We start from the raw sequence: 15842 nt of genomic DNA, 5'->3' as shown, positions 1-15842 counted from the left end.
TACATAAAAATATTAAAAAGTTACTGTAATTACAATACTCTAGAATTCACCAGTAAGTAAAAGATTGCTTTTACACATAACTAACAGTATCAATGAAAACTACTGAAAATCATTAACATACATAACTAAATAATAAGAATTTTGAGCAAATCAAATTACAATATATTTATATTTTATACTTTTCAAAAAAAGAAAATAATCTGAAATGAAGTATAAATGAGCTAATTCTCATCTATACCAATCGCAATTAATAAAAAGACACACACACACACACACACATATATATATATATATATAATAATAAGAAAATGACACATGTCATGTTATTTTTAATAAGAAAATGACACATAATATATATTATTAAAGTGTTAATTATAATATGTACAAAAAAATTAAATGTAATCTTAATTACCAATAATAAATATGGTAAAAATTTATGACGTATTTAAATATAAGATTATTATATTCTTAAAAAATAATTACAATAAGTATAATAATTGTTATAGCTACTACATATTAATAATAAATTTTATTATTTTTCTGATAAAATGTATTTATATTTATATATGTAAAGATAATAATAATAATAATAATAATAATAATTTTAAACTTGGATAATAAAAAATAGTTAAAAGAAATTTGTGACACGTTAGAAAACTTATTGGCAGAATATACTGATTAAAGAAAAATTTCAATACATATACATGTGATATTAAAAAGTAATAATAATAAAAAGATAGAAAGAATTATAATAATTCAATTTTTAAAAAATAATTATTATATAGACTTATAAACACTTATTAATACAATGAAATAAATATAAAATTAAAATTGATAAATATATATAATACTTTTCATATTTATTCATCTTAACAGATTATAAATATAAAATTTTTATAAGACTATAATATGATTTTTATAAAAGATAAATAAAAATATTATAAAAATAAAATAAAATAATCATCCAATGGCACAGGCAAATTGCTTGTTTAATATATAATATATAGCTGAAAACATCCCATAGAATAGGTTTTTCAAAAGCTTGGCATCCACCGCTTCAGTCCAAGAACCATGCATGTGGTTAACAATTAATGGAAATGACAGAAAGCACAGTAGCATGCATGGAGAGTCAAAATAACGTAACAATTCCAGTAAAAACGAAATAGAATTTCTTCCACTATTATTCCAATATTTATTTCATAACACAATCAGAAGAAAGCTCTGTTCTACACCCTGCTGTAGGCCTGTATTTTGGCCTAATATATGAAGCCGGGGTGAAGAAACATTTTCATCTTCTATAGCTTTATTTCTATGGCAAAGTAGTGAATGGAATGGGAACCAAGTTAAGGTCCATTTTCCTTTTAAGTGCACCGCCAAAACCTTCACTCATGTCAAGAGTGTCAGGAGCCACTCCATCAACAAGCTTCCAGTCAAAATGATACAATAGGTGCGCAAGGAAAAGCTCAAGGTTAACTATCCCTAATGTCATACCAGGACATATCCTTTTTCCTGCACCAAATGGAATTAGTTCAAAATTAGTACCTCTATAATCAATTGTGCCATCCAGAAACCTTTCCGGGTAGAACTTCTCAGCTTCAGTCCAAACACTGGGATCCCTTCCCATAGACCAAACATTGATGAGTGTTCTAGTTTTAGGATAGATATCGTATCCATTAACCTTAGTTTTTTCCCTACATTCTCTTGGAATCAGTGCTACTGGAGGATGTAATCTCAGAGTTTCTTTGATAACTAAATTCAAGAACTTCAATTCTTGAAATCGAGCTTCATCAATTCTTCCATCTTCACCAAAAATTCGCCTCACCTCTTCTTGTGCCTTTTTCATTTCTTCTGGGTGCCTCATCAACTCCGACAATGCCCATTCGGCTGTTTTTGAGGATGTGTCGCTACCAGCTCCAAACATATCCTACAATACAAATTTGATTAGATGAAGGCTCTAAATTAACGATTAATTAACATGATAATTTGTGGAAAAGAAAAAAGGGGAAGAAAGAAAGAAAAAACCGACCAGAATGGCTCCCTTGATGCTGTCATTGGTCAAAGGGACTTCAAGGTTTCCATTTTCCTGAAGATCCAAAAGAACATCAAGGAGATTTTCAGCTTCTTCCAGATCATCACGATTCCTGGTGGCTCTGTGTTCATTTATGATGTCTTCAAGAATATCGTCCGCTTGTTGATGCAACTTCTCCAATCTCGATTTCATATTAGATATGTTGTGGAGGAAGGGAACGGAAGGAAACACATCCGCAATAGTAAAACCTCCTGATGCATCAATGATGCCATCTATAATACTTAAGAGGGCTTCCTGGTTCTTGCATTTTTTACCTACAGATGTTCTTGCCATAATATTGTTTGTCAAAGCAAACAACGTGTGAGTAAGATTGACGGGCATTCCTGCTTTGGAATGAAGGAACTTTACAAAATTTGAGAGCTCTTCTTCTCTGACGGACTTGAATGATTGGACACGTTTTGCACTAAGCAGCTCCAATGTGCATAATTTTCTCAGTTGTCTCCAGTGGTCTCCGTATAATCCAAACACAATGTCGTTGCGATTATAAAGTACCATTTTTGCTGCGAGGACAAGGGTTCTATCAGCGAACTGCTCACCCTGGGTTTTAAGCACTTCTTTGGCTGTTTCTACTGAGGAAATGATGACAACAGAAATCTGACCAAGTTGAATACCCATAACTGGTCCATAAATTTTGGCCAATTCGGTTAGGCGGTGGTGGGGTAGAGCACCAACTAGCTGGTGAAAGTTGCCTAGGAGAGGTAATCTCCATGGTCCAGGGGGTGGGGTGGATTTTCCTTTGTATGTGTATTGCTTCCAGATCCTTAGTACCACGAAGATTAAAAGGAGAAAGCTCAAAAGGGCTGGAAACGATAGCAATTGCTGCTCCATCTCTATAATAATCTGTTTTGGTAGTAATGGTTAGAGATAATGAATCTTACATTCCTTCTGGTTATTATTTATTTATAGAAGTTCCATTCCTATGCCATTACTGTACAGTGATGCCATTAATGTTGATGTCATCATTGTCAAAACTCAATCAGAAGAAAACATCAGCCGCCGGGCCATCCATTTCCGGCCGCCTACGTTTGGAAGTATGTGGGTGCATAACCTTTTAAGCTCTTTATTGTTCGCGATCATTCTTTTCTTCTAGATTTGTCATCAGTTGAAGTCGAAGTCACATATAATATCTAAAATTCAATTCCCGTTTACGAGAACTGATATGTTCAGTGTCGCACTAAGAGTTAAAACTAGAGCGCATTTTTCATTTTTATTTTTTGTCTAAGAGTGAACCCGCAGTCCTTCATGACTCTCTATTCATGCAGAGCACAAAAGAGTGGAACCTAATCTTCTACATACCTTCATTCTCTTTCATTTAATGGATTAATGGAATGTTCCATCATGCAGACCCAGCGGAAGTCCCGGCCGTCAGCACAGAAAATAAATAAAATATATTAAAAGAAATAAAAGCGGTTGAATGAGTAAAATTCTTTTATTGAAGTGAGAGAAAAATAATTATATATATTCTAGTTAAATAAATATTAAAAAAGAGATAATTTCTTAAGATGCATATTTTTATGTTGTATTCGACTAATTGCTGTCTATTATCAAAGACAAGAAATATTGTGATAGCAGGGCCATGTAAGATTGAATTATAAGCCTGTTTTATTCCCCTAATAGTCTTTAATCTATAGTTAGTGCCTTGATAGAGACACAGATTTATTTTCAACAGAATCCCACTACTCTTGGATTTTGTGGACGTCCGAAAACTACTCCTCTGCCCCATAACCAGAAAAAAGAGGACAAGATAACGTGCACTGTTATCTCTCCCACACACAGACATGCAGAGGTTCAATGGAGGTGTGCGTAACTGCGTATCCAATTATATATCTATTTTTTATTTATTTTCACTCTTAAATATTAGTTTGTATAACCTTGAATTGAATAAATTCCACAAGCCAACCGATTATTAAAAGAGCCGCCGGTCAAACGGAAAAGTGTGTGCTATTATGTGAGGAAAGACACAACAGAAATTATAGTGAGGATTTGACTTAGTAGTTAAGGTTAAGTCTGAGATTCAAAAATGGAGAGATATTAGGTTTAACTTTTAAGTGGTAGAGTTATTTCTGAATTGCTCTCTTCATCTTAAGAAATATATATATATATATATATTTTATCTATTTCAAATTATAATTCATTTTTTTAATTGTTAATTTTCATATTTCATATTTGAAAATGATAACTTTTATACAAGTTTAATTCTTATTAACTTAAAGAAATAATAATAAAAATTAACCATATTAATTCGCGGGCAAATTAAAAAATGGACTACTTTTTTGACTCCAAGTATTTTTAATATGAAGGTTAATATTATGGGTTGTTTTTTCTTTTATTTGGCAAAGGAAAGGGACAATCAAGATTGAAGAGTATTATAGAAATTTTTAAGTAAATATTATCTATAAATAAATTAACTATAGATTAAAATAATATATTATTTATTAAGTTTAATATTTATATATTACTGAATATTTATAATTAAAATATAATCAATATAAATATTACACTCAATAATAAATAATATTATATATATGAACGTGTAATTATTGCTGTTCCATGGATGACATTGCAAACAAAGGATACTTAAAAATTTCTTGAGATATTCATTGCAGAGTGTATTAAGCAAGAATTCCGAGGGTAATATGGGAAGGGGATAAAATGCAAGTTCCATTACGTCTATATAATGTAACCACAATTCTCATTTTGGAACAAAAAAGAAGTTGTCGATTTCAGTCTTTCTAGTCCCCTTCTTCTAAATCATAAATCATGGCACTGCAATCACTACTATTCTTACAGGCAAACTCTCAAAATCGAAATTTTTGTCAATTCTTAAGCATGCCCTCAATCAGGTGCTGTAGCTGTCGAGTCCCTTTTTCTTCATGGTCTGCTAAATCAGTGACTAATAAGTCACCTCAAGCCTGTTTATCAACAAACTCCCAGCAAGAATTCCGTCCACTGGCAAACTTTCCTCCCACTGTATGGGGCAGTCACTTTGCTTCTCCAACCTTTAGTGAATCGGTGAGGAAAATGGTGATGCTTCTCAATATAAATATAAATTGACGGCTTATCTAGCTACTCTCACTTACTACTCTGTAAAATTAATCCGCAGGAATTTGGGACTTATGATAGACAAGTAAACGTCCTGCAGAAAAAGATCCGAGAACTCTTAACGTCGTCCAGAAGTGATTCGGTGGAGAAAATTGCTTTTATCGACTTACTGTGTCGTCTTGGTGTCTCGTATCATTTTGAGAATGACATTGAAGAGCAACTGAGTCAAATTTTCAGTTGCCAACCTGGTCTCCTTGATGAAAAACAATACGATCTCTATACTGTTGCACTTGTATTTCGAGTTTTCAGACAGCATGGTTTCAAAATGTCTTCTAGTGAGTTTCTATGCAGACATTAGTTTTTAGGACAAATCATCATATATCCCATTTTATAAACCAAGTTTTTTCTTAAAACTTTTCGTTTTATAAAATACGTCTTACAATTTTGAATTTATAAAAGAACAAATAGAATTTCTGAGTGAAAACCAAAGAATGCTAACTAATCAAACACTAATTATATTAAGTGCCAGCTAATTAATGTAATCCGATGCAGATGTGTTCCACAAATTCACGGACAGCCATGGTAAATTCAAGGCTTCCCTGCTAAGCGATGCCAAAGGTATGCTCAGCCTTTTTGAAGCTAGCCATTTAAGCATGCATGGAGAAGACATTCTTGATGAAGCCTTTGCTTTCACCAAGGATTACTTGGAGTCCTCTGCAGTTGACCAGTACTTATGCCCTAATCTTCAAAAGCATATAACTAACGCCCTGGAGCAGCCTTTCCACAAAGGCATACCAAGACTAGAGGCCAGGAAATACATTGACCTATACGAAGGCGACGAATGCCGAAATGAAACAGTACTCGAGTTTGCAAAGTTGGACTATAATAGAGTACAATTATTACACCAACAAGAGCTAAGCCAGTTCTCAACGTAAATAATCTTGTTTTAAAAAATAATCTTCATTTTTTTTAACTTGATTTTTCTTTCTCCTCTTTTTGCTGTGAATAGTATGTAAGTATTGGCTACTCATATATTATAGGTGGTGGAAAGACCTCAATCTTGCTTCGGAGATTCCTTATGCAAGAGACAGAATGGCAGAAATTTTCTTTTGGGCTGTTGCAATGTATTTTGAGCCTAAGTATGCACAAGCTCGAATGATTATTGCTAAAGTTGTATTGCTCATATCACTTGTAGATGATACATTTGATGCATATGCCACTATTGAAGAAACCCATCTTCTTGCAGAAGCATTCGAAAGGTTTGCATCTTTCCCGAACTGAAAAGTACTAAAAGAGTTTGAATGAGCACAAAGATAGGTCTAACCACTAGTATATGACTCTAAAAAAATTAAATAGATTTGTTCTTGTATTATAAATTCATTAATTAAATATTTTATATCTAGTTACCTAATATGTGAAAATTCACATCTTTCAACACAATTTGTAAGGATTTAGGATATAAATTACACTCGTATAAACCTGAGATTGGAAGCAGAATTTCTTTTCAGGATAATGCATAATTGACAAAATAACCCAAACGTTTTATATTTTGCTTCATCAGGTGGGATAAGAGCTGCCTGGATCAGCTGCCAGATTACATGAAAGTTATCTATAAACTATTGCTAAACACCTTTTCTGAATTTGAGAATGATTTGGCAAAGGAGGGAAAGTCCTATAGTGTCAGATATGGGAGGGAAGCGGTAATACATTTTGCATATGATTATAAGGGCAAACAAACCCAATTTACATATATACCATATACACTAGTCTCCGAGCATTAATTAAAAATTTGATTGCAATTAGTTTCAAGAACTAGTTAGAGGCTACTACCTGGAGGCTATGTGGCGTGATGAGGGAAAAATACCATCATTCGATGAGTACATACGCAATGGATCATTGTCAAGCGGATTACCTCTTGTCGTGACAGCATCTTTCATGGGAGTCAAAGAAATTACAGGGATCAGAGAATTTCAGTGGCTAAGGACTAAACCCAAATTAAATCATTTTTCTGGTGCAGTAGGAAGGATTATGAATGACATAATGTCTCATGTGGTATGACAATCTCCTGTTTTTATTTTCCTTTAATATAATTAAATAGTGTAAAGGGAAAAGAAATAATAAACTGATAAAATATTTCTTGCAGAGCGAGCAAAATAGAGGACATGTTGCATCTTGCATAGATTGCTACATGAAACAATATGAAGTTTCCAAGGAGGAAGCAATTAAAGAGATGCAGAAAATGGCTAGCGATGCTTGGAAGGATATAAACGAAGGATATATGAGGCCAGCACAAGTATCAGTTAGTGAACTAATGAGAGTGGTCAACCTTGCACGACTAACAGATGTGAGCTATAAATATGGCGATGGTTATACTGATCCACAACACTTGAAACAGTTTGTTAAAGGATTGTTCATAGATCCGGTTCCTCTTCCAAATCAAATTCGTAAAGGAGAAACCAAAACAAAACATGTGTAATTTTCGGTTGCAATAAAAGAGAGCCACTTGCAATACATCTACTGCTCTTTGCGCTCCAAGAATAGAAATCTTGCTGTGTTTTAATCATTAGTTAAAATTAGCTCAATAAATTTTTAGTTAAATCTCTTAATTTATACCCTTCCACTCAAAAATGTAATATTGAAAGAAAAGGGGCATCCTTGGATATCCGTTGTTTGAACTAAATATATTATTTTTCAAGTTCGGATCAGTAATTTTTGTGAGATTGAAGATATTATTTCTTAAGCAGAGTTTTGTTCAATCTTTAATTAAACAATATGCAATATGGATAATTGTGTGTTAGTTATTTAAGAAAGAGATAATCTGATGAAGTTGGCATGTGAGTCTGATTTTGGGCATGGGCCCAAGTTTTGCTCTCTGTCAGTGTCGCCGCCCTACCCTAATCCCATTATTGATGCTTACTTTGACTGCTGCTGCTCGGTTTGCCAAGTTTGGGACTGTCCCAGTTGGTATCTTCGAACCTCTCTCGCTAGCGTTGCATTTTTGTCCTCTTTCAGCTTTTGTTTTTTATTTTTCGTATCTTAATTGAGATTGGGTTGTGGATATTAAAATGCTCATCATCACTTGCTCACGGTACCCTTTTTTCTTTTTAATCTGCACGAGGTTGAATAGGCTGGAAGTCTATTTCTTTAGGATCTAGTTTTCTGATTGGATTTTGCTAACTATAATTGTGATCCTCTTCCTCTCTTATTACAAAATTTATTTCTCAATTATGAATAATGAATCGAGTGTATACATTTCTAATATTCACTATATCTTTTTAATCTATACGATATGTAATTTGGATAATTTTGCATTTTTATATTATTATATTTTATAAAACCATTTACTTAGAATAATTATGTGTCTTAATATTATATTTTTTTTATTTATAAAATAATTTCATCGTATTTATTTAAAAATTAGAATAGTCTTCTAGCTTGTATAATTATTAAATTTAAAATTTTTATTTTATAAAATAATTTTTAAAAATAAAATATTTAATGTAATATAAAAAATATATTTAATGATAGTGTTAAAATTTGGAATATTTTAAGTGTCTGTTGACTGTTTTAACCCAGCTTCAAAATTCCTTTCCTTCTCTTCTTTTTTCCATTTAGATACGCACACTTGGAAACTTTTAAAGTCAAAATTTGCAACCTTCAAGGCACTAATTTATAATGATGTTATTTAATATAGTTAACGAGTCAGGAAATTATTCATTCAAAAAAGAATGATCCTATTAAGATCAAAATTTTAATTTATAATTTATGAAAAACAAAAACTATTACAAAGTACAAAAATAATGTATTTACAAAATCTAAGTATTCTGTTTAACTGAAATAAAAATATACACAACGGCCATTGCCCCAAATATCCCACTTCACTTGGAACTCGGAACTTATTAGACACCAACAATGACTGGCCGGCTAGCAGCCTTCAAGACTTTTTCTATTTTCCAATGGGAAGACTGGTGAGTTTTGTTTAAAAGCCATCTACGGAGTGAGAATTGAATGCAGGGAATTCTCAGCGTCAGATATCTTTGCAACCTGAAAATGTCATTGCAACCTGCACCTGTTTCACAATCCAACTTTCTTTACAAAAAAGTTCCACCAATATTACGTGCACCCACTACCAAGTCTAGTGGTAGCAGTCGTTCCTCTTTCTTTTCCTCATCAGTTAAGTTAGCTGCTAGACCACCGCAACCGCAAGCTTGCTTATCGTTGAACAAAAACGATGACTCCAATACCTCCGCCTCCAGTCTTCCTCCAGGACCATGGAAGTTGCCTCTGCTAGGTAACATTCACCAGCTAGTCGGAGCTCTTCCCCATCACCGCCTAAGAGACTTGGCTAAAGCTTACGGGCCTGTCATGTCTGTTAAACTCGGAGAAGTTTCTGCTGTCGTAATTTCATCAGTAGATGCTGCCAAAGAGGTACTCAGGACTCAGGATGTCAACTTCGCAGATAGACCCCTTGTCCTGGCAGCAGAAATTGTGCTATATAATCGTCAGGACATTGTATTTGGGTCATATGGAGAGCAATGGAGACAAATGAGAAAGATTTGCACACTGGAGTTGCTTAGTATTAAGCGCGTTCAATCTTTCAAATCGGTCAGGGAAGAAGAGCTTTCTAATTTTATCAGATACCTTCACTCAAAAGCTGGATCTCCTGTTAACCTTACTCATCACTTGTTTTCTTTAACAAATTCCATTATGTTTAGAATTTCCATTGGTAAGAAATACAAAAATCAAGATGCACTTTTGAGAGTCATCGATGGCGTCATTGAAGCTGGAGGAGGTTTCAGTACTGCTGATGTGTTTCCTTCCTTTAAATTCCTTCACCACATTAGCGGAGAGAAGTCTAGCCTTGAGGACTTGCACCGAGAAGCAGACTATATACTAGAAGATATCATAAATGAACGCAGAGCCTCCAAGATTAATGGTGATGATCGAAACCAAGCTGATAATCTCTTAGATGTTATTTTAGATCTTCAGGAAAACGGAAATCTCGAAATCGCTCTAACCAATGACAGCATCAAAGCAGCCATTCTGGTTAGTCAAACTCTTCTAATTTTTTTACTTAAACCTATCCTATAAAATGAAGTTCCCTTCTCTACCCAGTCGAGTTCCTTTAGCTCTTGGGGTAATTAATTAATTAAAGTTGGGAAATTTGTATTTCAGGAAATGTTTGGTGCTGGCAGCGACACATCCTCAAAAACCGCTGAATGGGCACTGTCAGAGTTGATGAGGCACCCAGAAGAAATGGAAAAGGCACAAAAAGAAGTAAGGCAAGTCTTTGGTAAAGATGGAAATTTGGATGAAACTCGACTTCATGAATTAAAATTCTTGAAGTTAGTTATCAAAGAAACCTTAAGATTGCATCCTCCAGTAGCATTGATTCCAAGAGAATGCAGGCAAAGGACTAAGGTTAATGGATATGACATAGATCCCAAAACTAAGGTTCTCGTCAATGTTTGGGCAATTTCAAGGGATCCAAATATATGGACTGAAGCAGAGAAATTCTACCCGGAAAGATTTCTTCACAGTTCCATTGATTACAAGGGCAATCATTGTGAATTTGCTCCATTTGGATCTGGAAAAAGAATATGCCCTGGTATGAACTTAGGTTTAACTAATCTTGAACTCTTCCTTGCCCAATTACTGTATCACTTTAACTGGGAACTTCCTGATGGAATAACACCTAAGACTCTTGATATGACAGAATCTGTCGGTGCTGCAATTAAAAGAAAGATAGATCTTAAATTGATTCCTGTTCTATTTCATCCTTAACTTTATTACAAAACAAGGAAATATGCTTTGAGGAGGAGTGTAATAAAATGAGCAGGGAATGTATTATTCCATATCTTTACCTTGTGTTGACTGGTTTACTTGGCCTTTTGAAAGTCACACAACTTTTTATCATGTCATAATAAATGTCGCCTCAATCTCGGACCAGTTTATGCTCGAGTCTAACATTTTCTGATAGATTGGATTTGAATGCACAAATGTGAAGAGTTACAATTAAGGGTTACTACGTATACGAATTTGTTAATATATATATAGAGAGAGAGAGAGAGGAAGAGTTCAAAAGAAGTTTGGGCACCTCATTTTCATTAATTGGGACCAGTAGTCTTGTTGGTATAATCAATCCATGCGAGATCAAATGGGGCTTTAAACTCGAGAAGTCCTTACAGTTAAGGTAATTACTTCAGCCATGACCAGCTCCCATTATATTTTTTATTATTATTTCTTTTAAAAATCCTACTATTTTGAGTAATATTGGATCAGAAAATACCATCCCATAATCAAAAGGTACAAACAGCCCGAGCCACTAGACTTAACATAAGTATAGTCATTTGAGTCATTCTGAAAAGCTAAAAATTAGCGCTATGTAATATGAATTAATTTCGAATTAGTCAGCATAGATTTAGAGGCTCTAATTCAAATTAATATCTTGGCCGGATCCTAAATACCCTGGCTAAACCTATTGACCATGAGGTAAGACTTTAGCTTCTAATCTCATTTAACCATTTCTTTCTATTTGGTATACCTATTTGAGCCAGGTAAATTACATTGATCGTGAGTTCCTTAGGTTTGCTTTATATATTATTAAATTTTAATTAAAATATCATTTTTCATTTTAAATTTTAATCGAAATGTCACTGAAATCCTTTCCGTTTGTATCCGTTTAATGCGATGATATGGTATGGCTGGTGGGTAATTTTTATACACATTAAATTTGTTTGCCACGTCAGCATTTCTTCCTTCTGCAATTTGAAACCCCTCCCTAGGGTAGCTTTAGAAGATTTGTAGATCCAACAATGGCGCAAAGATTTGCATATCCACCAATCCTGTAAATGCAAAGCATCCCAGAAATCGAGCATAAAAGATGTTGTCCAACTTCAAAATATCAAAAATAGGATTCTGATTGGCATACTCAAACACAGAACCTATTTGCATATTCATTGTGAAATCTAGTCAGTTGGCCTCTTTATCAATCTAATGCAGACAGAACGAGAAAAGGGGAAAAAGGAGAATTGAAAACATACTACTACAATCGCAGTGATTGCAGAGGCAAGTAAATTAACAAAAATTGGAATCTCGACTGTCTGCTTGGCTCAATTACCACTGTCTTCATCTCGAGCCCATGGAGGGGGCTGATCAGAGTCAGGTTTAGCCTAAGTTGGTATACTCTCTTCAGATTTGTTGGTCTGCAGAACCTACAGTTGCAGCAAACACCGTCAACCGTCTGCAGAATTTGCGGGTGCTTCCATCAACTATATATATGGGTTTATTCAGTATCCTCCGACTATCACCTCAGCATGACCTACCACTTTTAATGAGTTGATTATACAACTTTGAATTTGGATATCCTGGTTAAATTTCATTGTTTATCCAAAATGGTAAGACTAATGTTATTTTATCCAGATGCTTGAATCCAGTGATAGATGCTTTAGGCATTGGGCTCCGTTTTGAAGGGTTGCTCTTTTCTCATTCAACTAGATCCCTCACTTTTTCTACAAGATTTGAGTCTTAAATCTCCAACTTTAAAATTTTAGTTCCAAGTCACTGGATGGGGCACTGTCGGCGAACAGAAGATCTATCAGTGCAATCTTCTAGAGAGCCAATCTTCAAGATCTATCAGCGCCGGCGACGTCTTGGTAAGTGGCGGCAGCAACGGTGACGACGACATGCAGTGGAGGAAACTAACGGTGGAAAATGGACGGTAGAGGAAAGGGATTTCATTCATTTTGATTTTTTCATTTCAATTTTGTAAGTTTGTTTAAATTTAGATTGAATGGGTTTTTTAAATAAACTGATTCCAATGAGCCGAATATTTTCTTTCTTTAAATAGATGAAGTGTCGTATGATGTCGGTTTAAAATTTAGAGTGAAAACTTTGACGTTCCATTTTGGAAGAGGGAGACCAATATTATAGGATTATAGAATACTGTCCCAATTTGTCTTTTGCTACGTCCCAGAAGCTTAATGTCTGAAAGACAGAATTAAAAAACACAAAATCCCAGCAAACAAATAAAAGTATTCAAACAATTATCCTTCATTTTACCTAGCAAGTCAGTTTCGCCGCCGGAAACTATATATACCTTTACGCGACAAGAAACAATTTTCTTTGCTTATATATTTGTGTCCACAAAATGAGAGATTTCAGGGAGCAAAGGAGAGACGACCAGCTAGAAACCTCTGCCAAACGAAAGATAACCACAGATTACAAATTACAAATTTTTGTGATAAACTAAACCCAAAGGGAAAACGATATAATCATGGCCTGAATCAGAATTTAAAAGGAAAAATATATTTAAACAAAAAAAAAAAACATTTAGCACTAAATCTTTAATTTCATTCATGGGAATGGAAGAACGAAAAGAGGATAGCATATTCTTCATGCAGCAGAGTTATGGTAAAGGACTGACGGGAATGGGAACCAGGGCGAGATCTATTTTTCTTTTAATTGAAGCTCCGAAGGATTCAGTCATATCAAGAGTATCAGCCGTCATTCCATCAACAAACTTCCAGTCAAAATAGTATAGAAGATGAGCGAGAAACAGCTCCACAGTAGTTATAGCTAATGTCATGCCAGGACATATTCTTTTCCCTGCACCGAATGGAATTAGTTCAAAGTTACTGCCTCTGAAGTCGATTGGACTATCAAGATGTCTTTCCGGATAGAACTTCTCAGGTTCACTCCAAACATTGGGATCCCTTCCGATTGCATATACATTGATCAACGTTTTAGTTTTGGGATAGATATCATATCCATTAATCTTAGTCTTTTGCCTGCATTCTCTCGGTATCATCGCTAGCGGGGGATGTAATCTCAAAGTCTCTTTGAAAACTGCCCTCAAGTATTTCAACTCATGGATGCGTGCTTCATCAATCTTTCCCGCGTTACCGAACGCTTGCCTCACTTCTTCTTGTGCTTTTTTCATTGTTTCTGGGTACCTCATCATCTCGGACATTGCCCATTCTGTGGTTTTTGCAGATGTGTCACTTCCACCGCCAAGCATTTCCTGGAATAGGGATTTTAGTGAAAACTAACTTAAGTTAGTATGACAAATTAAATGATAATGCATATACATATAAGTGACCTAATCATTAACGCGTGAAATTACATTAAGGTAATTAGCAAGCTTGGAAAGACAAGAGAAGGAAAATATTTATAATCACCAGAATGGCTGCTTTGATGCTATCGTCGGTTAAAGGAACTTGAAGAAGGCTTCCATCTTCTTGAAGATCCAAAAGAACATCTAGAAGATTTTTGGCTTCTTTTTTATCATCGTCACCACCACCATTCTTGGAGGCTGCCCTGGTGGCTTTATGTTCATTGACGATGTCTTCAAGTACCTGATCTGTTATCCGATGCAATTTTTCCAGTCTAGACTTCATACCAGTGATGACGTGAATGAATTTCAACGAAGGAAATAAATCGGCAATGCTGAAACCTCCAGATACCTCAATAACGTCTTCGATAAGATCTAAGAGGGCATCTTGGTTTTTGCATTTCTTACCTGTGGCGATTCTTGCAATGATAGAATTTGTTAAAGCAAACAGCACCTTGGAAAGATTGATTGGGCTTCCTGCTTTGGAATGAACGAAGCGGACAAAATGTGAAAGTTCTTCTTGTCTGAGTGAACTGAATGATTGGATTCGTTTTGCACTAAGCACCTCTAAGGTGCACAATTTTCTCAATTGCCTCCAATGATCACCGTATGCACCGAATATAATGTCCATACGATTATAAAGCACTGCCTCTGCTGCCAAGAGAAGAGGTCTTTCAGCGAACAGCTCACCTTGGGTCTTCAGCACTTCTTTGGCTCCTTCTACTGAAGAAATAACGATGGCCGATATTTGGCCAAGTTGAATGCTCATTATTGGTCCGTAAGTTTTTGACAATTCTGTTACAGGGTGATGGGGCAGATCACTACCAGCTAGCTGGTGCATGTTGCCTATGATAGGCAACTTCCTTGGCCCCGGAGGCGAGTTTGGATTGTCCTTGTTTTTCTTCCACACCTTTAATACCATGAAAATGAAAAGAAGAAAGCTTAAAAGGACTGGAAATGAAAGGATTTGCTGCTCCATAGCCAGGTATATATGGAAGTAGGATTGGTGAGCAGCACTTTCCATTTTACTTGCTATTTATAATGGAGCTTGCTCTGCACTAATGAAACGATGACACAGTTATCTCGCACCACGAAAAGATTAACGGAAAGTGGGAACACGACACAATAGGATAAGGAAATATATTTTTTATTTAAAAAATAAACTCTAAACTTAGAAAAAAAAATACATTTAATATTTGTAGACTGTGATATCCATATCAATAATATTTTTATTAATAACATAACATAATTGATAAATCAGTCCTTATAAATAATGATAATATCCTTTAATAAAAATATGACCTCTTATTATAAAAACTTAAAAAGTTTATTTCTATATCTATATAAATAAATAAATATAATAATTAGGAAACCTTTATTTTATTTTTTGAAGTATATAACTTTTTAAATTATAATAAATTATCTGAATATTCTTATAAAATTTTTTTCTAGGAAATAAAAAGAGAGAAATGAAAATGGTTTTAAAAATGTAATGAAGAATTTTTAAACTAAGTTTGAGTATTGGGTTGGGTTGCAGCCTCTCCGAATCCAAATTGTTTATTAGTTTCTTGGGGAGGAACATGTTTAATTGAAGCTGTC

General features: G+C 34.4%; 4 protein-coding genes across 4 annotated transcripts; 2 read left to right on the top strand and 2 right to left on the bottom strand.

The window, feature by feature from the left end:
- Positions 1-1309: 1309 nt before the first annotated feature.
- LOC8259974 (premnaspirodiene oxygenase) lies at positions 1310-2917 on the bottom strand. The gene is given in 2 exon segments (NM_001323694.1): positions 1310-1924; positions 2027-2917. Coding segments are annotated over 2 exon segments (1506 nt in total).
- A 1781-nt stretch (positions 2918-4698) lies between these two features.
- LOC8259975 (casbene synthase, chloroplastic-like) lies at positions 4699-7836 on the top strand. Its single transcript, XM_002513288.4, has 7 exons — positions 4699-5101; positions 5193-5466; positions 5684-6062; positions 6172-6390; positions 6693-6831; positions 6935-7183; positions 7275-7836. The coding sequence occupies exons 1-7, from the start codon at positions 4850-4852 to the stop codon at positions 7605-7607; spliced, it is 1845 nt and encodes a 614-aa protein (XP_002513334.4). The 5' UTR covers positions 4699-4849; the 3' UTR covers positions 7608-7836.
- Positions 7837-9181: 1345 nt separating this feature from the next.
- LOC8259976 (premnaspirodiene oxygenase) lies at positions 9182-10915 on the top strand. Its single transcript, NM_001323695.1, is given in 2 exon segments — positions 9182-10177; positions 10307-10915. Coding segments are annotated over 2 exon segments (1605 nt in total).
- A 2623-nt stretch (positions 10916-13538) lies between these two features.
- On the bottom strand, positions 13539-15267 carry LOC8259978 (premnaspirodiene oxygenase). Its single transcript, NM_001323696.1, is given in 2 exon segments — positions 13539-14153; positions 14311-15267. Coding segments are annotated over 2 exon segments (1572 nt in total).
- Positions 15268-15842: the final 575 nt, after the last annotated feature.

This window comes from Ricinus communis, chromosome 4 (genome assembly GCF_019578655.1).
Source record: "Ricinus communis isolate WT05 ecotype wild-type chromosome 4, ASM1957865v1, whole genome shotgun sequence".
NCBI lineage: Eukaryota > Viridiplantae > Streptophyta > Magnoliopsida > Malpighiales > Euphorbiaceae > Ricinus > Ricinus communis.
The sequence above is the reverse complement of the archived record's forward strand: the minus strand, read 5'-3'. Positions and strand labels throughout refer to the sequence as shown.